General features: G+C 38.2%; 3 protein-coding genes across 3 annotated transcripts; all 3 read left to right on the top strand.

The window, feature by feature from the left end:
- The first annotated feature begins 624 nt into the window (after positions 1-624).
- On the top strand, positions 625-9,168 carry LOC103324815 (uncharacterized). The gene is made up of 22 exons (XM_008226926.2): positions 625-1,466; positions 1,686-1,800; positions 2,026-2,126; positions 2,264-2,355; positions 2,809-2,944; positions 3,071-3,139; positions 3,297-3,398; positions 3,593-3,691; positions 4,257-4,367; positions 4,556-4,762; positions 5,056-5,163; positions 5,561-5,656; positions 5,772-5,828; positions 6,336-6,482; positions 6,588-6,647; positions 6,752-6,856; positions 7,145-7,306; positions 7,461-7,534; positions 7,678-7,801; positions 8,115-8,203; positions 8,392-8,512; positions 8,625-9,168. The coding sequence occupies exons 1-22, from the start codon at positions 762-764 to the stop codon at positions 8,781-8,783; spliced, it is 3,039 nt and encodes a 1,012-aa protein (XP_008225148.2). The 5' UTR covers positions 625-761; the 3' UTR covers positions 8,784-9,168.
- Positions 9,169-9,830: 662 nt separating this feature from the next.
- Positions 9,831-10,454, top strand: LOC103324813 (uncharacterized). The gene has a single exon (XM_008226925.2). The coding sequence runs from the start codon at positions 9,924-9,926 to the stop codon at positions 10,368-10,370; it is 447 nt and encodes a 148-aa protein (XP_008225147.1). The 5' UTR covers positions 9,831-9,923; the 3' UTR covers positions 10,371-10,454.
- A 2,319-nt stretch (positions 10,455-12,773) lies between these two features.
- LOC103324812 (E6-like protein) lies at positions 12,774-13,980 on the top strand. Its single transcript, XM_008226924.3, has one exon. It carries the CDS (start codon positions 12,829-12,831, stop codon positions 13,717-13,719), a length of 891 nt encoding a protein of 296 aa, XP_008225146.2. The 5' UTR covers positions 12,774-12,828; the 3' UTR covers positions 13,720-13,980.
- Positions 13,981-21,029: the final 7,049 nt, after the last annotated feature.

Genomic DNA, 21,029 nt, shown 5'->3' with positions numbered 1-21,029 from the left:
TTTGCCAAAACCAATGGGACGACCCTTCTTTTGCAACGTATTCATCGCCCACATTCAACCCCATTGCTCTTCTCATTAGATCCAATGCAATCGTGACACATGCGGTGCTGCGATCATGAATGGGTGTTGAAATAATTCATATTCTACGTGTTTAGTAACATATGTGAATTAGAATGATTCCGATTTTTGACTTTTCATGTCTCTACTAACGTATAAGGAATATAAAATTATGTGAGTTCTACACGAAAATTCGTAATCAAATATTCTCAAAATCGTGAATAAAATCAACTACAATCGTAATCAAATACTCTCAAAATTGGGAATGAAATCAACTTTAATTGCACTCATAAAAGAAGCAATTAATCCAATTCTCATATCTTCATTACCCTATTTAAATTCTCCAATTCATGACTTCTCTCATCCTTCATCTTTTCCGTACGGACGAATTCCATTGCCTAATATATTGCATTTTTATTCACATACATAAAAACAAAAATCAATATAGGTGTGGCGAGAAAGAATACGAAGCCTCACCGTATGAAAATGAGGCTGTCCACTTGGTATCCTCACCCTGTCCCCTCCAAAGTGAAAAGTCCAGAAAGTCCCTTTTTCCTACTATCACGGTCAGTCACTCACAGACTCACTGTGATTGCACTCAAAGCTCCTCCTTCTTCTTCTTCCACCTCCAAACCCCGAAGCTCTCTGTACCAGAGTCTTTCTCCACATGCAAATGTGATCCCTCCAATTCCTCGCATTCTACAATGTCGACGCTATCTTCACGGCTTTTCACCATCACTGACCAATCAAAGCTCGCATCTTCATCCTCCACCTTTCTGTTCCCTCTATTTCCCTCACATTCTCGAAGCTTCTCACGGTCATCGCGATCATCGATCCTCTACGGCCGCACTCATGTTGCCAAACCCATACGCGCCTCCGCTAGCCAGCTGCCCTCCGCCGCTTCATCTGTCACCGTCGAGAACTCAGAGTCCGAATCCGACCCGTCCGGCACGCTCTTCGTGATCCGAGCCCGAAACCGCATCGGCCTTCTCCAGGTCATCACCGGCGTCTTCAAAGTCCTCGGCCTCCATGTTGAAAAAGCTACCGTCGAGTTCGAAGGCGACTTCTTCGTCAAAAAATTCTTCGTCACCGATTCTCATGGGGCGAAAATCGCCGACCCAAATAGCCTCGATAGGATCAAGAAGGCCTTGACGGACGCCATCGAAGACGGTGGTACAGTCTCGATGGGTCCCACCAGTCCCACCACGAGAGGTGTGATGGTCCGCAGGCCCGGGTCGGGTTTGGGCATGAGCTTGGGCTCCGATAGTGCCAAGGCTGAAAGGATGTTCAGGCTAATGGATGGGTTTTTGAAAAATGACTCCATTAGTCTGCAGCAGGATATTCTTCGTCACGTTGAGTACACGGTGGCCAGGTCCCGCTTTAACTTCGATGATTTTGAAGCTTATCAGGTAATTTGGTTTTCTTATAGTAATCTTTGGGATTATGTTTTTGAATAGTTTGATTTTGTGGTTTCCAAAATTGGCATAACAGGGCACAGTTGAATGTTCTCAAATTTGGCGGGAAATGTTCTTCATTTTCGTCATTTATCATTATTCTGGGTTTCCTGAGTTTTATTGTAGTTATCAAGTGTTTGCATATTTATTTACCTTGTTATGATTATTTTGCAGGCCTTGGCGCATAGTGTAAGAGACCGGTTGATTGAACGTTCGCATGATACTCAGCTTTACTTCAAGAGGAAAGACCCTAAGCGCGTATACTTCCTCTCGTTTGAGTATCTTATGGGTATTTATGTACTTCCATCAGAGTTGTTTTATACAATCTATGGACTTTGGATGATGCTAGTGTCTGTTAACCTCAAGCCTCTCTAGACTAATTGATAATGTTTCATTTTGATCTTGTATTGAAGTGACTGCTTGTTTTCCATGAGTTCCGAATTTAGTGCCGTATATATTTCCTTGATGTATTGCTGGCTTGCCGCTGAAATGCTATTTGTTATTGAGCTGTCAGGTCGTTCCTTGTCAAATAGTGTCATCAACCTTGGCATCCGGGATCAATATGCAGATGCTTTAAGCCAGCTTGGTTTTGAGTTTGAAGTTTTGGCAGAGCAAGTTAGTATGCACACCTTTTTCTTTTGCTGATGTCACTCCCCCATTATGATCTCTTATATATACCATGCACACCATGGTATATATACTTAATTTAGCAATTTATTCTGCTATGGTAAGTGTTTTTCTGGTGTTTCAAGGAAGGAGATGCTGCCCTTGGTAATGGTGGCCTAGCCCGTCTTTCAGCTTGCCAAATGGATTCTATGGCAACTTTGGACTATCCTGCATGGGGGTATGCCGACTCTCTGTTAGCATACAATAATCTAATTAATTATACCCCCATCAAATTTTTGTCTTTAATACTAGGATGACAGTCCCTTTTAGCTCTTTGGTCTCTTTCCTCCTCCAAGACAGTGAAGTCTAGGCAAAAGAGGGTTACCCCTAATGTATAGCATATTATTCCCGCTTGATAACGCAGACATGATTCTTTACACTTTAGAAATTAGAATAGAAGCATTTTCTGGAGAGAACTCAAAACTCAAATAGGTTAGTGATCCCATAGGAAATGCTTTGATGTGCCTCACTTATCTTATGCGTTATAATAATGTGCATGCTTAATGGCTTTGAGTACTAAACTTATTAATCAATATGAAAACTCCGCACCATTTTTATTATGGTACTAGTTTTTTGCCAACAATTTCTTACATGGGATGTAATTTGGTGATGTTGCATCTTCAATTTGCAGTTATGGACTACGTTACGAATATGGATTATTCCGCCAGGTTATACTGGATGGCTTCCAACATGAACAACCCGATTTCTGGTTGAACTTTGGAAATCCTTGGGAAACAGAGCGGGTTCATGTAACGTATCCAGTGAAGGTATGCAAATACTACTATTTTTAAAGTGCTCATTGAATAATCGAGATTGTTTTGATATTCATTATATCTCCTAAAACTTCAAAACCTTTTGCTAACTTCTGTTTTTTTATTATATACATGGATAAGTTCTATGGGGTCGTTGAAGAGGAAAATTTGAATGGAGAAAAATGCAATGTTTGGATCCCTGGAGAAGTGGTAAGACAATAAACTCTTTTTCCATTTATTAAGGCTGCATTCGTTCTACAGATCCTTTGATATTGTTTAATTCATATATGCAAGATGGATTGCATCTTGTAAACATGATGAATATAATTGGTTATTTCAGCTTAGTGGTTTGTCTCCACAATGCTAGGTAGAAGCTGTGGCTTATGATAATCCCATACCTGGTTATGGAACAAGGAATACTATTACTCTTCGTTTATGGGCCGGAAAACCAAGTGATCAACATGATATGGTAATTTTTACTAACATTAAACATTATGCATTTCCAGAAATGCGTTTTTAATCAATATCCCATGGAAATCCCAAATGAAAGAGTGGCTACAGTATTCTCTCCTCCAATTGTTCATGTTTCAATAGAATCCATCTCTTGCCTCCTATAAATTTTAGGTGAGACTAATTTTTCTATGCAATGATCTGCACATGCAGGAAGCTTATAATACTGGAGATTACATCAATGCTGTTGTTTGCAGACAGAAAGCAGAAAATATAAGTAGTGTATTGTACCCTGATGACCGTTCATTTCAGGTTTGCTTGTTTCTTCTTAATGCCGTTATTTATTGCTTATTTATAATATATTTTGAATATGTATTGTATTGTAGCAAAAGATGATATGTTCATGCAGAAACTGGCTACTTCAATGAGATGAAGATTTTCCATTATGCCCATCAGGTTTTTATAGATGCTGGGACAGTTTATCAACATATTGTTATCTAGCATTCTGTATAAGAACTGTATGGATAGCTTGAACTCTCAAACTTTAGGATTTTGGAGTACAATAATCATGCTGTTATTTCCCTGCGTTTCTATCCACCTTGTAAACATTAAACATCTTTGAGGTCTTGAGTACATGATAGTTTCTTTCTTTTCCAGCATTATGTTGTAAATCATGTTTACTTATTTGAAGAAAAGAAAGATGGTTTTATCATTATTGTTCTTTTGTTTTATCTGCATGTTTCTGAGAAAATGTACCTTCTTAGAAGTTTGGAGAAAAGTCATGAACTCAGTTACGTGGTTTCCATGGGGATGACTCATATATGTTCTCATTTTGTTGCTTAGTATGTTTCCCTTTTCACTTTATTTTGTATTACAGGGGAAGGAACTGCGATTGAAGCAACAATATTTCTTTGTCTCAGCATCCATACAAGACATAATTCGGAGATTTAAAGAGGCTCACAGTAACTTTGATGAATTTCCAGAGAAGGTCCAAGTGTTAATAATATGTGTTTTATCATATGTTGATTTCTAGGGAATAAACCATGTTATTACCCTATATGGCAGCTTGTTTTAGCTACAATGAACTTATATATATTACTTTCCTCTGATAGTCGTTCAGGTTTGCTTTTCTGTTTTTCCTTTTTTCCTCGGCTCATTTTTCCTCGTCTTAATTAGGTTGCTCTGCAGCTCAATGATACTCACCCATCTCTTGCGATAGCTGAGGTCATGAGAGTGCTTGTTGATAAAGAGCATTTGGGTTGGAATAAAGCGTGGGACATTGCCTGCAAAATATTTTCGTTCACAATACATGCAGTAATTGCTGAAGGGTTGGAGAAAATCCCTGTTGATTTACTGGGCAGTCTTCTCCCACGCCATTTACAAGTGCGATTCTAAAGACTCTTTTTCGACATGAAGAAATATTGATTTAATTGTCATATATATTACAAATTTACATCAAGATAGTGGTCTGCTAGGTTTTTGGAAATTTTTATCAATTCGTGCATCAGTTCATCTTTACTCCTAGAGTTCTATTTCCATCAGATTGTTATGCTTTCCTTTATACTGAAGCAACCTTATAAACTAATTATAATAGAATTATCTGTTCAATAACCATTATTTTATGAGATTATTATTTTGTCACTCAAATCATTGTGGTAAGGTTTTTATTGCTCCAGATTATATATGAAATAAACTTTACGTTTGTGGAAGAGTTGAAGAAGAGGATTGGTTTAGATTACAATCGGCTATCCCGAATGTCAATTATTGAGGAAGGCGCTGTGAAGGTATGTTTAAAACCATATTGTATTTGATGATATATTTGGTTGTATTCTTGATAGATATATGATTCTGGGCTTACAATTGTGGTTGGCGTCTGGTATTATCTGTAGTATTTTGTAAACTCTACAGTTAATCCGTACACCATTGTGCTTATTCTTGCAATCATATTATGTCTCCTATGCATAATCCTCTCTTAAATGATGACATAACAAACGAAGAGCATAGAAAAAGGGGCATTTGGAAATCTCTGCAAGGCAGTCTTTTGTACTTAAATGAGTTTTTGGCTTCTTTTTCCCCTTTCAAAAGTATATTCTTAAGGTGTTTATTAAGGATTCTTTGGTCTTCTTGATGAGAAAACGTTTGTTTAGCAATTTCACCTTTAATTACCATTTGATTTGACAGAGTATCCGAATGGCAAACCTGGCGATTGTATGCTCCCATACTGTGAATGGTGTTTCCAAAGTACATTCAGAATTGCTAAAAGCAAAATTATTCAAGGTACTATGTGTTCCTTGCATCGTTGTCTTTTCCCTTGTCTTATGACAAAGTTGAAGATATCCAAATTCTTATGATACCTTAAATTAGGTAATCTGACACCTCTTCTCTTTCACAGGACTTCTATGAGCTGTGGCCTCAGAAATTTCAATGCAAGACAAATGGTGTTACCCAGGTATAAAGTTCATAGCATCTTTTATAAAGTACTTGCTAGTTTCATTAGACTTTTCGATCTGTTTATGCGGTTGAAGAAGGATGGTGAGATACACACCTCCAAAGATGGGTTTTGAGTGTTCGACATAGTTTAAGTTTTTAAACGATCCCAGTTGAGCAGTAAATTGGTATGCATCAACCTTTCCTGCGGTTTTCTTTAATATGTCTTAATTAATGTTTGACTCTGATGCTGTCTGTTGGTGAACTCTTAATTGGATGCATGATGCTGTGGAACTTAGAATAGATTCCTGTACAATCTGTAATCTTGGTCTGAGAGGTTTTCTATTTGTGCATATACATGCATACATACACATGCGTATAGTTTTACTATTATTGTTATTATATGGCTCATAACATATTCAAAGGTTGTTCTTATGATGCATCGATGAATCAGGGATTCATCATTATTCTTAGCAGTATACAGTTTATATGCATGTATGTGATAATGTACTGACATTTTATTTCTCAGCGCCGCTGGATTGTGGTGAGTAATCCTAGCCTGTGTGCTCTTATCTCAAAATGGCTTGGAACAGAAGCTTGGATTCGTGATGTTGACCTTCTAACTGGCTTGCGAGCATATGCAGCAGATCCTGACCTTCAACAAGAATGGATGATGGTACTCCTTATGCTTGATATTTGTACAGCTGCTTAGGAACCAAAAATATATTATGCTTTTGGCCTCGTTTGTGTGTTTATTATTGTATATATGCTCATGTGGTAGGTTAAGAAGGTTAACAAAATGAGGCTCGCTGAGTACATTGAAGCGATGAGTGGTGTGAAGGTTTGGTCACAAGTTCTTAAAACTTCTATCCTGTTCATCTTTTCTCTTTTGTCTAGAAGATTTGTCTAATAGATTACACTGAAATTTATCACTTTCAACTGCAGGTTAGTTTAGATGCAATGTTTGATGTGCAGACAAAGCGAATACACGAGTACAAAAGACAGCTGCTTAATATACTTGGCATTATCCATCGATATGACTGTATCAAGGTGAATCTGATTTTATATGGTGAAGAACTTTGCATTCTATATTTTTATAGCTTATTAGCAAAGAACTACCTTATACCTTCTTAAGAGAGCTATCACCATGCTCCAGTATTGTGGATACCTTTTTCATCTTCTTGTCACGGTAATTTAAGAAGTTGTTGGACAGTAATTTGTTGATTTTTCAATGAGATATGATGTGGAGTTGGAGCTTTCTTCTTATGTTTTTTTCTTTTTTGGTAAGAGCTTTCTTTCCTTTTTGCCCCCACTTATAAGATGAGCACTTTGCTGCAGAACATGGAGAAAAGTCAAAGGAGTAAGGTTGTACCTCGTGTCTGCATTATTGGAGGAAAAGCTGCTCCCGGTTATGAGATTGCCAAGAAGATTATCAAACTTTGTCATGCTGTAGCAGAAAAAATAAATAATGACACTGATGTCGGAGATCTTCTGAAGTTGGTAAGAGAAAGAATTATGTATCCTTCCATGCGTTCTTCCTATCTGGTTTTGTACAAATATTGAGAGGAACTAGCATGAGTTAAAATCTCTGGTTTTTCACTCTACATATGGATACAATTATCTTCTATTTGATGTAATTTCTCTGTTATTCCAGGTTTTTATTCCTGATTATAATGTATCTGTTGCTGAATTGGTAATACCTGGGGCTGACCTTTCACAGCATATAAGGTTTGTAAACTTTGCAGCATCTAAATTTGATGAAAGCCCAAAAAAACAATCTTTCCATATACTTATTGGAGTTTCTTGGCCAAACTTCAATGTTATTGTGGTTTTCATATTTGATATCTCAACTTGTGATGATTCCCTTGCAGCACTGCAGGACACGAGGCCTCTGGAACTGGAAGCATGAAATTTCTTATGAATGGATGTTTACTCTTAGCTACAGAAGATGGGTCTACTGTTGAAATTGTTGAAGAAATAGGAGCAGACAACCTGGTAAATATTATATAAAGTTATACAAGCATACCACTGTGATATGAATTGATCTTTGTCCTTCGCCAAAGATAGACGACGTGTGACTGGACATAACATGAGCTTCCCTAGAGAATGGAAAGTCCAAGTGAGATTTATGTAGCCAACTTAAAGATTAGCTGATTGTGTTGTCATGTATTGTCGACCAACTGAAATTTGCTTTTGCTGTAACTTCTGCAAGATGGAATCTGTGTATTGACTATTTCAAGATTTTAGATTGGTATATACTTGTTTGTAGTATAGCAGAGATAATTCTCTTAGAACTTGCTTTCTCCAGTTTTTGTTCGGGGCAAAGATTCATGAAGTTCCCAAATTGCGTGAGGAAGGATCTCCTAAAATGCCACTGCAATGTGCACGTGTTATAAGGTATGCAATTACAGTCACTTCAATCAATCATACTCACTTAGCCAGTTAGTGATTGGGGTGACCAGTCTAAAATTTTCAGATTCTTTAGAGGGCATGTGTTTGATGTCGTTTTTGACCATTGTGTGGTGATGTTCTGAGCAAACTGTTTCCTCAGGTTCTAATTCTGCTGTGATATTTATTATGTGTAGGATGGTTCGAGATGGCTATTTCGGCTTTAAAGACTATTTTGAATCTCTATGTGATACTGTGGACGGTGGTAAAGACTTCTATTTGCTTGGTTCTGATTTTGAAAGCTATTTAGAGGCTCAGGTAATTATTTCTGTTTACTTGGCAGTCCCAACCCAAAGCATATATATGCAGTTTGAGTTTGGTGTTGTATAACTTACTATGGTGCGTGGGATTTGAATCTATATGACTAAAGGCTGCTGCTGATAAAGCATTTGCGGATCCAAATAAGTGGACTCAGATGAGCATCCTTAGCGCGGCCGGGTCGGGGAGATTTAGCAGTGACAGAACAATCCGAGACTACGCTGAGAAGACTTGGGGAATTGAACCATGCAGATTCCCTTCTGATGGCTAGCTCACCCTCATCCACACCCCAGTAGCAACATTTTACAGATTTGAATCAATGGTCAATAAGCTTTCTAATAACATATCTGTTCCAGATAAGGAGCTGTGAGCCTGTGGCAATGAGAGGGTACTAAAGAGACAGCCACCACTACTTGTGTATATGTAGTTCTATTGCAATTCAAAGTGTAATAACTATAGGCTATATACCTATAGCCTCAAGTAGAGACTTTAAGCTGTAAATTGCACGTTTACAATTTATTGAGTTGTACAAAAACGACCAGGGGATGTAACGTGTTCTTTGAGGGTGCCTTCAGTTAGAAGAACACTGATTCTACTTTCAAACCAAGAGAAAAAAGACTACTGATTTTATAATCAATAAAATTCATTTCTTCTTATTGGCCACATTTCATAAAATTCAAATCATCTCGCAGCAATGTATTTATTAATTTTATTTTCTAAATAAGGACCAAGGTATTAACTTTATATTTTTCTTAAGTTTGAATACTATTGTTATTAGAAATTTAACTTATCTAACGGATTATGTAATTAAAAGAAAAAGAATTGAGCTTAACCTTTAAAACATCTTTTCAAACCAAAAAAATAAAATGTAGAACTCCTGTGTATATATATAAACGTCTAGCCGCGCGGCTATACTTTTCAAATATATTCTAATATTTAAAGAGTCTAGCCGAACGGCTATACTGTTTCAAACTACGACATGTATAGCCGAGTGGCTATACTTTTCAAAATGTCGAACATATTTAGAGCGTATAGCCGCGCGGCTATACTGTTTCAACTACATGTCGACATATTTTCAAACCAAAAAAATGGAAATATAGAACTGTGTATAACCGTATAGCCGTGCGGCTATACTGTTCAAATATATTCGACTATTTAAAATAATATAGCCGCACGGCTATACTGTTTCGGCGACATGTGTCGAACATATTTAAATATTATAGCCGCGCGGCTATACTATTGTCAACGAGATGTCAGACATATTTAGAGAGTATAGCCGAACGGCTATACGTTTTAAATATATTTCGAAAAAAATAAAGAGGACCGCCTAGGCGGCCGCCTAGCGCCTACCTCCTCTCAAGTCAACCAACCTCATCTTGATTCTTGCGACAGAGAGATAAGTAAGAAAGAAATGGAAGACACGACATGGGAGCAAAGGCTCCATGCCTTAACTCATGTCCTAATCAACCCAACAACCACACCACCTCTTCACTCTCAGTTCTTCATCTCCACCCAAATCCCATGCTACCTAAACTGGGACTACCCACCAGTCCTCTGCACCAAATCCACCTTCCCTCCTATCCATCTACAATGGGGCCTCTCTCTCTTCCTCAAAAGGGTCTCCAGATTTGGGTTTCCTGAGACTTCTTGGAGGTCCAAATGCCCTTATCACCTGCCCCCGCCATTGATTCTTGCAAAAGGAATAGAGGAAGCTCAGTGGGGTGATGAGCAGAGGAGAGAGAATTTTAGGAAGAGGATGAGAAGAAAACGCCTTGGGGGTGATGTTAATCCTGTGCTTCCTATTTTGGTTCCCAATCTCTTGTTGCTATCTCTTCTGTTTTGGAACCCATTTCTTTAAATTAAAAGTGGTTCATGTTGTTAACATATCTTATCCTACTCTTCTTGTATCTGGGTCTTTGAGAAATCTATGTTTTATTATTAATGCTTCTTTTTTCTATACATATAAAAGAATGAGTTTATAACTTTTTATCCTAGCTAGCTTTCAGCTGAAATCAGTAGTCTTTTACAGATAAATGTATTATTAATTTTGCGCTCCCACTAATTTTTGTTCAAAACTCAAGTCTGCAAGACAAAAACAAAAGGAAAGGACAGAGAAAAAAGAGAGAAGAAAAAACGCATTTGAAAGGCTGAAACTATTCCTTCCGCTAATCGCGCAACAAATTTCACATAATTCAATAAAAAGAAAAGTGAAAAGAAATATAAAGAAAAGGCTCTAGCTGCTTTGTCAAGCACAAACGTTGACAAAAGCATCTTCCTTTGTCTATTGCTGTGAGCCTGTGAGTGAGGAAGGGAGGGATGTTGGTGGGTGAACCCCATTTTCCATTGAGGAAGGAGGTTGAGGAGAGAACAGAAAAGGACAATGGCCCCCACCCTTTCTATCAATCAAGTGCTTTAATTCTGCAACTGCTATAACCAAACATTGAAGACTTACTTGCCACATGCAAACTTCAATCACCAAATGCCACATGAAAGCTTGATGTGAAATTGGATCTTGGTCCTCTTGCCTCTTGGATGCCTTGAGACTTCTATCTGTCTTGTTTATCTTTTAAAAGTCTCACTTTGTTGGTTGTTTTGTTTGGGTAAGTTAACCACTCACTGAGACTGTTGAAAATCTCACCTAGGCTTAAGTAAACTTGGTTTTAAAATGTCGAGTGGAGTTACCACAGTGGTTGTGGCCCTCCCCTGTTTGGCACCCAAGATTGAAACCCCATAGTGGTTTCTTTCCTTCCAATGTAACAAAAAAACAAACTTGGTTTTAAGATAATTAGAAGTAAAAAAACAACTTACATAATGTGAGATTTATAAGTTAACCTAAAGGGCTGCTTTTTCAAAGGTTTTTTTTTTTACTGCTTTAAGACTAAGCTCTTTTTCAGAGGAAGGTGCTAACACGCTTTTGCTTTCCAAAATCAACTTCAATGATGGCATGTACCTGTTCTTTCCTCCCTTGCTTTGGCTTTCATGATGCAACTAGAAGTAATGCTTTGAGTTTTTTGTGGGAGGACAGGAGCCAGTGGCGCATGTAGGCATCGAAGCTTCTTTAACCTTCCTCTCTTTTCCTTTAAAAATGACCTTTAGAAAAATTAAATGTGACAGAAGTCGGGAAATTTAACAAAATCTAACCAACAGGAAATTTCAATATCATCTTTATTATTTCTCTCCTCTGCTGACAAATTTCATAATTTAGTAGTGGACCAACCCAGTGGTTGGGTTGTGAAGTATCTATCTACTATTCACCAATTGGACCCCTGTATCGAATGAGATTGGTATCAAGTATTTATCTATCTGTCCATCTACTAGGTTTTGGTTATGCAACTTAAATATTCCAACTAACAGAAGAAGACACTACTAAATTACTGATACTGGTTTAAATTGCAGGAAATTAAGCAGTAAATGAACTGAACCAGAACAAGGTTAAAGTTTCGGCTTTCTCGGCACTCATCAACAGCTATGAACGCTTCAAGCACTCACACGCGACTGACGGTAGCATAACTCTAAAACATGACAGGGACTTAGAACATGAGTCTTTCAGTCTTGAGTACTCTATCTTTTTCAGTAGAGGTTAGATATGTATCTTAAATTTGACCGAGCAAAGAGGGCACATGCTGCGTGCTGCGTGCACCATATGATATCATATATGCATGCCCCACCCACTCCACAATCCACGCATAATTACACGGCCACGGCAATGTCCTGGTTCATCTTTGGCACCATGTAGTTAATTTCCAAATTATCCTTTGTGGTTGCTGCCTCTTTATTTTAATTTTTTTTCCCTCAACTTTAGGGAACACCATCAACACCCACAATTAAAGTTCCATATTCCTTATTAATTCTGCTAGCTGGGTTTTATTCTAATTTATCTTATCATATTTTGATTTGCTTAGAAGAAAAGAAAAATCATGGGTCATCTAAGCTAAATGTTAAGCAAGTTCAGAATGAGCTGAGTGGCTGGCTTTTAGTAGAGAAAAATGGCAGATAATTATGTTGTTTTCCTCCATGGAAAGCACGAAGTGCATCCAAGGGGAAAAAGTAATGTGTATATACATACCTTTAAAAATAAAAACTAATTAACTGGAAAAAGGAAAAAAAAAAGGGTGCTCAATATTGTTGTTGTTCTGCTCCCACTGGGGACCACAAACCATCACCCGTCCTCCAGCCCATTTGCACCTAATTAGTTGAAAATTTTGGGTGAGAAAAGAAAAGGTGTCCTCTATATAAAGAATGGACTACCACTAGCTCTCCCCCACAATATACGCTCAGTTTACAGCAGCTGCCTCCCAACAAGTTCACTTGCCACTATGGCTTCTGCTGCAAAATTGTTCTCTTTCCTCTTCTTCCTTGCATCTCTCCTCTTCTCTCAACAAGCTCAAGCTAGAGAGAGCCAATTCTTTAGGAAAGTGGCCAATGTCAACAACAACAACAACTATGAGAAGGAGACAGAGGTCACCAAAACAGAAACCCCTGTGAAAAAGCAAGAGCAAGAGCCAGCCTTCATTCCAGAGACCCAAAGTGGATATGGTCTCTATGGCCATGAGTCTGGCCAGCTGCCTCCCACCACCACAACCACTGGTGCACCCTACACCACCACAAACACCGGTGCACCTTACACCACCACCACAACCACCGGTGCACCCTACACCACTACCAATGGTGCACAATTCACCACCAACGACAACAACCTGCCATATACAGCTGAGTCAGAGAAAGAGCAGCAGCACACCAACAAGTACCCTGAGACCTACAGCACCCAATACCGCCCCAACAAGAACAACGTTTACTACAGTGGCAATTTTGAGAGCAACCCAAGTGACACAAGGTTCACACAGAGCAGCTACACCACAACCACAACCCCAACCAATTACCAAAACACCCACAACAACTACAATGCTGAGAAGCAGGACTTGAATGATGCAAGGCTTACACAGAGCAGCTACACAACCCCAACCAATTACCAAAGCAACAACTACAACAATGCTGAGAAGCAGGGCATGAGTGACACAAGGTTTTTGGAGAACGGAAGGTACCACTATGACATTGGGAGCGAGAAAAACTACAATCAGAACCAGTATGAAAATTCTAGGGTGGTGGATTCAAGAAACTGGTACAACAACAGGGGTAACTATGGCAACAACAATGTGAACCAGAACGAGGATCAGTTCCAAGAGAGTGAAGAAGAGTTCATGCCATAAGCTGAGACTTGTTTTGATTAGTACCGCTTTGCTGTGTTTGATATATTTATCCTCAGATCATATATTCAAGTGGGAGTTAAAAACACAAGAAAAATAGAATATTTTATGAAGGGTTTTTGTAATGTTTATTTAATTATGTATCTGTTGTCTCTGGTTTTTCATAAGTGCTTAATGTTCATGCTTTGAAAAAGCTGAAGTTTGTGGACTTGAGTTGAAACAAACAGTCAATAAAGTATATATGATGGCAGCTTCTGCTTATAAGAGCATTTGTCTTATTTTAACTCTTTAATTTGCTAAGTTGGTTGGTCTTATTTCTGCAAAACAGTTCATATTTGTTCATCCAGGCTCGTTCATAACAAGGTCATCACCTAAGCCTTGAGCCCTAGGCTAGCTCCTAGCAGGCTCATAGTCATATTGTAAAAGACAAAGGAAGGAGACTGAGATCAAGGTTGCTTTCAAGTTTTCAATATGGCCAGGCCAGGCGGCATTTTCCACAAGAGTAATTAGTTGGTAAAAAGCAAAATATCATTCAACTTCAATTGCGGGGAAGCTGGGGTCTCAATCTTTTTGACCAATAACTTTTTCTTTTTTTCCCTCCCTTGGATGGTTATACACAAAACTACAGCTATGTGGGTTTCCTTTGCGCCCATCTTACACTGTACATTGCACAAAAGAAAGTGGAGCAAAAAGAACAAAATCAACTTCCAGATTTGATATTTGATTGTCATGATCTGAGCTGCCAACGCGCATCAACCTTTAACCTCAAAATGTACCATTTCTATGTCGTTTGTGAAGCCAGAAGGTATATTAACTGTAGTTTTGTCGTCTCCAATTAATCCCAGTATGCCGTGGAATTGAACTATCAAAGTTTGAGTAACAGAGTAACTCTGTTTTTTTTAACCATCCACCCAATGCATGTATATTATTAATAAGCATTTATGTTATATAAACTAACCAACTTAATTGGGACCAGATAGAGGTAGAAGGGCCTCTAGGAGCAAAAGCTATCTTGCAATTTCCGCGTTAAGTTTGGTATAGTTTTAAAGCTTCATTACCTATTCATTCAATAAAGAGCAAAGCTAGCTACAAATCAAGACTTTTTTATTAAGGACCTTTCTTGTTTCTAGAGACAATAATATATTAAACTCACACACAACACGGATGTTAGGATTTGAACCCCAGAACCTTGCCTCAAGAGCAATTACTCTGAACCACTATACTAGTGAGTCCTTTGCCAAATCAAGACATTTTAAAACCTCAGCAAAACTTTCTTTTCTTTCAATTCCGTTTCATCAGAAGTGAGCTGAGTGTGTTTTCTTGCCATCTTCCTCATCCATCCAAGTAATGCACTCACGTGCATTTATATTATGAACTAACCAACCCAGTTAATTGTGACCCAGTCTTTATGAATATAGAGGCCCATTTCACCAAAAGGGTATATAATTGCAGTACTAGTACTCATGAGAGCATGTAGGACTAATAATCATCCCCACCCCATTAAATTTTTCAGTTTCATCATATCTATCCTCAACTTATTTAGCATCTTAGTGTAAAGTGACCTATAAATAAATAAAAATCTACTTACACACCAGACTGCCTGATCAAGCACAACACAAGCAGTAAAGAAACTGGAGGGCAAGTGTGTCGGTCTTAATCTTAAACTTCAATTTTGATTCCCTTCAATGTAAAGTATGAACCCCACAATTAAGCCCAATGGGTGGTTGCCCATACCTTGTGGTTTAACATTTCTCAGAAATACTATTCTTAAAGCACAAGACCGAAGAAATACTAAACAATCTGGAGGGGTTGTGCAGCCCATTATGTAACCCACTATAAACAGTTTGAGTCTGAACTTCGATAAGAAGCAAGAAAAGGTCAATGCTCAATGGGGTGTCATACGGTCAGTCACTTCCACCCGACTAAGTGATTGTAGACCATTGATGCATGAGGTGCTAGCATTTCATCAACGATCAGAAATTACTTATATGTGGTCCATAATCAATTAATTTATAAAAATTTGATATACAGCCTTCAATGCATGCATCAGTAAAAACTGCGACAATGAGGTTCATTTTAATCAACGGTTTGCAATTGTGATTAGCATTTTCTTTATTGAAAAAATTGCCAAATTTGCAGGGCTTATAAATATATATATTTCCTTTATAAATTAATTCCTATTCGTATGGGGATTTCTTTCCTATTTATAAATTAATAATTAGTAATTGCTTGCCAATTTGTTTTATGGATATCTTTTCCTATTTTCGACCCCCAAAAATACATATATATATATATATATATATTTCCTTTATAAATTAATAATTAGTGATTGCTTGCCAATTTGTTTTATGGATATCTTTTCCTATTTTCGACCCCCAAAAATACATATATATATATATCCTTTATAAATTAATAATTAGTGATTGCTTGCCAATTTGTTTTATGGATATCTTTTCCTATTTTCGACCACCAAAAATACATATATATATATATATATCCTTTATAAATTAACTACGAGGACTTCTTTCCTATTTATAAATTAAGAATTAGTGATTGCTTGCCTATTTGTTTTATGGATATCTTTTCCTATTTTCGACCCCAAAATATATATATATATATATATATTTCCTTTATAAATTAATTACGAGGATTTCTTTCCTATTTATAAATTAATAATTAGTGATTGCTTGCCTATTTGTTTTATGGATATCTTTTCCTATTTTCGACCCCCAAAAATACATATATATATATATATATATCCTTTATAAATTAATAATTAGTGATTGCTTGCCAATTTGTTTTATGGATATCTTCTCCTATTTTCGACCACCAAAAATACATATATATATATATATATATATTTCCTTTATAAATTAACTACGAGGACTTCTTTCCTATTTATAAATTAAGAGTTAGTGATTGCTTGCCTATTTGTTTTATGGATATCTTTTCCTATTTTCGACCCCAAAATATATATATATATATATATATATATTTCCTTTATAAATTAATTACGAGGATTTCTTTCCTATTTATAAATTAATAATTAGTGATTGCTTGCCTATTTGTTTTATGGATATCTTTTCCTATTTTCGACCCCAAAATATATATATATGTTCCTATACATAATGATTAAAAGTAGGGTAAGTAGCTCTATATGTTTCAAGACCCAAATCCTCTCTGCAAATTGCACTAGTCAATCAACCTGCACACGGATCGATCGGAGCCATGATGAGACCTCGTGCTACCAAAAGGAGTTGGAGCAGTAGAATATCCCAATCCAAACCTATTGGAGAAGCCTCTGATCATCATCAGTCTCCATTAAAAAGATCAAAAAGGTGGGCACCCGAAAAACCAATATCGAAAGAGTTAGCCATGCCTATGAATATTAGTCTTGATGATCTCCCTCAGTTTGTATTGCTAGAAATTCTTTCCCGACTCCCTCCTAAGTGTGCGGCTCGATGCATGTGTGTCTCCAAATGTTGGTTCAGTCTCATCTTTGATCCTTATTTTTTTCGACACTATTTCCAAATCCAAAGTGGCAACCAAAACCACATCATTGCATGTGCACGTGCACGTGCTATAATCATCTCGGATAGAAGGCGTACAAGAAGAAGAAGAAGTAAATTTCTTTCCACGTCATCATCGGAGCAGCCTGATGAAGATGAACCATGTGAAAGGAAATTTTTTTCCATGTCATCAGAGCCTGATCATCAACCACATGAACATGAGTTGTCTCTAAGTTTCCTCCCTTGTTTCCAAGCTGATATTGTTGATCCTTATAAAGGTGAGCCGGTTGTGATAGGAGCATATAATGATTTAATTTTGTGTTGTGCAACCACGTATTATCAATGTGATTACTACATCTGTAATCCATACACCAAGCAATGAGATGCTCTCCTTCCCCCCTCGACGTGGATCAGGAGAACGCCACAAGTGCATAATGGTTGAATTTATATGTGATCCCTACTATCGAAAGCAAGCAGCAGATCTAGAAAGATCTAGTATGAGGAGTGACAATATTCAGCTTAATCATAATCTTATCAATGTTGAGTATAGGTACAAGGTCGTGCGAATAGATGACAATAAATTGTACTTTCCCGAGGTTTCTAGCGAATTCTACCTGGAGATCTTCTCTTCTTCTGAGACTGGTCAATGGACACAAGGACTTGTAAATAGCCCACGGAGGTTTCGTTTTAGCACATTGGCTCCCTACCCCGGGGTTGCTCACAATGGAAGCTTGTATTGGTGGAGTGATGTTGAGGGCTTTACTGTTGGGTTGGATCTCTACTCTCCTCGTGACCAGCTTGATGATAGTATATATGTCTTTCGTTACATTAATAAGCCTGAAATCGAATCTGGAAGGTTTGACTTCCTAGTGAGTGTGGAGGAGGAGGAGGGTGTCTGCGGATGTGCGTCTTCTCCTCTACCAATTTAGATCATGATGATCCTGCTCACACTCTAGGTGCTATGAGTGTTTGGGAGTTGAAAGACGATGGTCATGGTGTTTGGGATTGGGATTGGGAGGGGCATGGTCAAGTCAAGGAGACTGCAAAATGGTGTTTGGTAGACACAGCTCGCATGTTCGACTTAATCTCGGCAAATCCTCTCACCAAAAAGTGGAACGATGAGCACCACGGGAGGACAAAAAGGGTTTTCGTGCTAGCTTTCGATCCAAATAATGAGGATGTCTTGTATCTACAATTGTTTGGCCGCATTGTGATGTACAACATTGGTGCAAGAACGTTAAAGGAGACCACTTGGACCACTCAATTCACACCTTTCATTTTAAGATGGGGAGGAGATCTGTCTTCCCAGTCTTTCCTTTTGTGCTCCCATGGTGGCCGACGCCAATACTTACCAGTCGTTCAAATCATCATCAGGAAGCGGAAGAGCAGCAGCATACACATACACATTGTTTTGGGGTGGTGAAAATTCACCAAACTCTGGCACCTTTCAAAAACACGAGTGGCCGGGCTATAGTCTATTGTGGCCGGAATGGCTCGAGATTTGGAGAATAGGCGGCTGGGTATTGAATTGCTAATATGCGGTCGGGCTACGTGGCTAGGAGAATGGGCAAGGTTGCATGGCTAAAAGAATTGGTCGGGCAAGCGGCTGGATTTAATGCGAGAATTCCTAGCATTTGAAGAATTCTTAGCGGGAGAGAATTCTTAGTGGGTGAAGAATTCCTAGTGGCCGAAGAATATCTAGGTGGCCGAGAATTCCTAGTTGTGCAATTTCTAGTGGCCGAAGAATTCTTAGCGGGCGAAGAATTCCTAGCGGGCGAGAATTCTTAGCGGGAGAATTCCTAGCGGCGAAGAATTCCTAGCATACGAGAATTCTTAGTGGGCAAAGAATTCCTAGCAGCCAAGTGCTTTCTCAAAAAGATGGCCGATGTCTTTTCTTCAAAGGCCATGGAGCCTTCTCAAAAATGCGGCCAAGGTGTTTTTTTAAAGGCCGTGGTGCATTCTCAAAAATATGGTCGGACGCTTCCCTTTACAAAAGTGGTCGAGCATATCCTTGCAAAAGTAGCCGTGCATATTCTTACAAAAGTGGCCGAATGCTTTATTCTCAAAAAGTTGGGCCATGCACTCCTTGAATATCTTGGTCAACCACTCCTCTTACAAAAAGTTGGGCTATGGTGAATTTTCTCCTTACTCATCTTGGCGCCCTCCTCTCAACACTTGGGCAAGCAAAGTCAGGCCAAGGGAGTTGAAGTTCGGCATGAGGTATGTCCGCCAAATTCCCAATATTCGATTATTTGAGAACTCAAATATAGTCCAATGTAGGGCCAAGCCTAACATCCAAATATCTGAAATTCCCATACCACCCATCTTGGCGGATGGTCGATGGATGGTAAGCCAACTCTAGAATTCTAAAAACTCAAGGGGCACAAGGTTCCACCAGATGTCAAGATGAAATCTCGGAGGTCAAGGCCCAAGCCACGGATTCACACCCAAAATTTCCGAAGGTCAGTAGGCATGTGATGGAGGCCTCACAAGGAAACAAATCAAGCAGATTGATGATAGTTCAACATATTCCAAAACATGAGAGAATCAAGCAATCAGAATATTTCCGTCAATGTGATCCCACAAATTCAAGGGGCTTCAAAAGGAAAGAGTTTTAAAAGAGTTGACATTTGGCCAGCTCATGGGCTGACGGATGCCCTATATAAATCTCACCAAACGAAGACAGAAGACACAACATCAGACAGACAAACCTATTTTTCGTCTCGCACTTTTCTTTTCCTAGACTTAGAATTTTACCTTTCATGTACTTAGTGTAACAAGTTTTTCATTTTCTTAGTATAAGTTTAAATTCTCGTTCAATTTATATTTTCTTGTCATTTAAATTCAAGTTTATTTCAATTGATTTACGTTTCATTGTTATCGCACTTCAATTAAGTTTAATTTCAAGTTCATTTTACTTTATCATTCTTATCACTTTCATTTCGTTCTTGCTTTACTTATCGCTTTGATTAATTTATCGCACTTTAATTCTCGTCTTTACGTTATTTATTTTTCGCACTTTACTTAATGCATTTGTCTTTAAATTATATTTAAGTTTAAGCACTTTTACTTTACGCACTTGTTCTTCGTTTCATTACGTTTCACCTTCCATCTACATCTCCACCCACTCCACATCATTTGGTCGCTCACATAAAGCCTTGATCCCTAGGTAGTGAAAGAACCTATGCCGTGAAGAGGTTCCTTACTCGGCCAAATAATCGTTTGATTAAAGTCAGATCTTGGACGCAACACATTCATCTACTCACATTCCATTCAAGCCAAAATTCGGTGTTTGGTGGTGGCACTCCCCACACTCAAAAAAGAAAAATGACTAAAAGTTTCTTCCATCGGCCGCCCCGGTCGAAAAGAGGGAAACACACATGCACTAGTTTCATCAAAGAGGCCAAGGGAAAATGGACGAAAAGAGACGGCTGCTACTGACGCTTCTTCTTCTTCTAGGCGGCCGAGGAAATGGTCTAGAAGGTAATTCAATTTTTAGGCATGCATGCGACAACTTTACTTTATGCGTTGCATTGCATTCGGAATCGGCAGCTTGACTTTATGCATTGCATTGCAAAAATATAGGCCGGAATTAATGGCTACCAACCTCAGTTTGATTGATGTAACGTTGTTGAGCTAGTTTAGTTGAGTACTTGATTAAGACTTAGATCTACAACTTGTCGTCCTTACTCATGAATCTTAAATGCATATTTACATATAACGAGTTATTGCATGGACTTTTAGTTTGCTTTTTCTTGGATTGATGCAACTATCTACTAAATATAGAATATTCCAGCAGAACAT

The sequence above is a fragment of the Prunus mume genome, linkage group LG3 (genome assembly GCF_029339155.1).
Source record: "Prunus mume cultivar Tortuosa linkage group LG3, ASM2933915v1, whole genome shotgun sequence".
Taxonomy (NCBI): domain Eukaryota; kingdom Viridiplantae; phylum Streptophyta; class Magnoliopsida; order Rosales; family Rosaceae; genus Prunus; species Prunus mume.
This window is presented reverse-complemented; position numbering and strand designations above follow the sequence as displayed.

What these genes read in the sequence shown, in the direction of transcription:
- LOC103324815 (XM_008226926.2), top strand. Translation starts at nt 762, where the DNA reads ATGTCGACGCTATCTTCACGGCTTTTCACCATCACTGACCAATCAAAG. An exon ending in TTGAAGTTTTGGCAGAGCAA is followed by an intron (nt 2,127 to 2,263) that starts GTTAGTATGCAC and finishes TGGTGTTTCAAG; the next exon opens with GAAGGAGATGCTGCCCTTGG. An exon ending in GACCTTTCACAGCATATAAG is followed by an intron (nt 7,535 to 7,677) that starts GTTTGTAAACTT and finishes ATTCCCTTGCAG; the next exon opens with CACTGCAGGACACGAGGCCT.
- LOC103324813 (XM_008226925.2), top strand. Translation starts at nt 9,924, where the DNA reads ATGGAAGACACGACATGGGAGCAAAGGCTCCATGCCTTAACTCATGTC.
- LOC103324812 (XM_008226924.3), top strand. Translation starts at nt 12,829, where the DNA reads ATGGCTTCTGCTGCAAAATTGTTCTCTTTCCTCTTCTTCCTTGCATCT.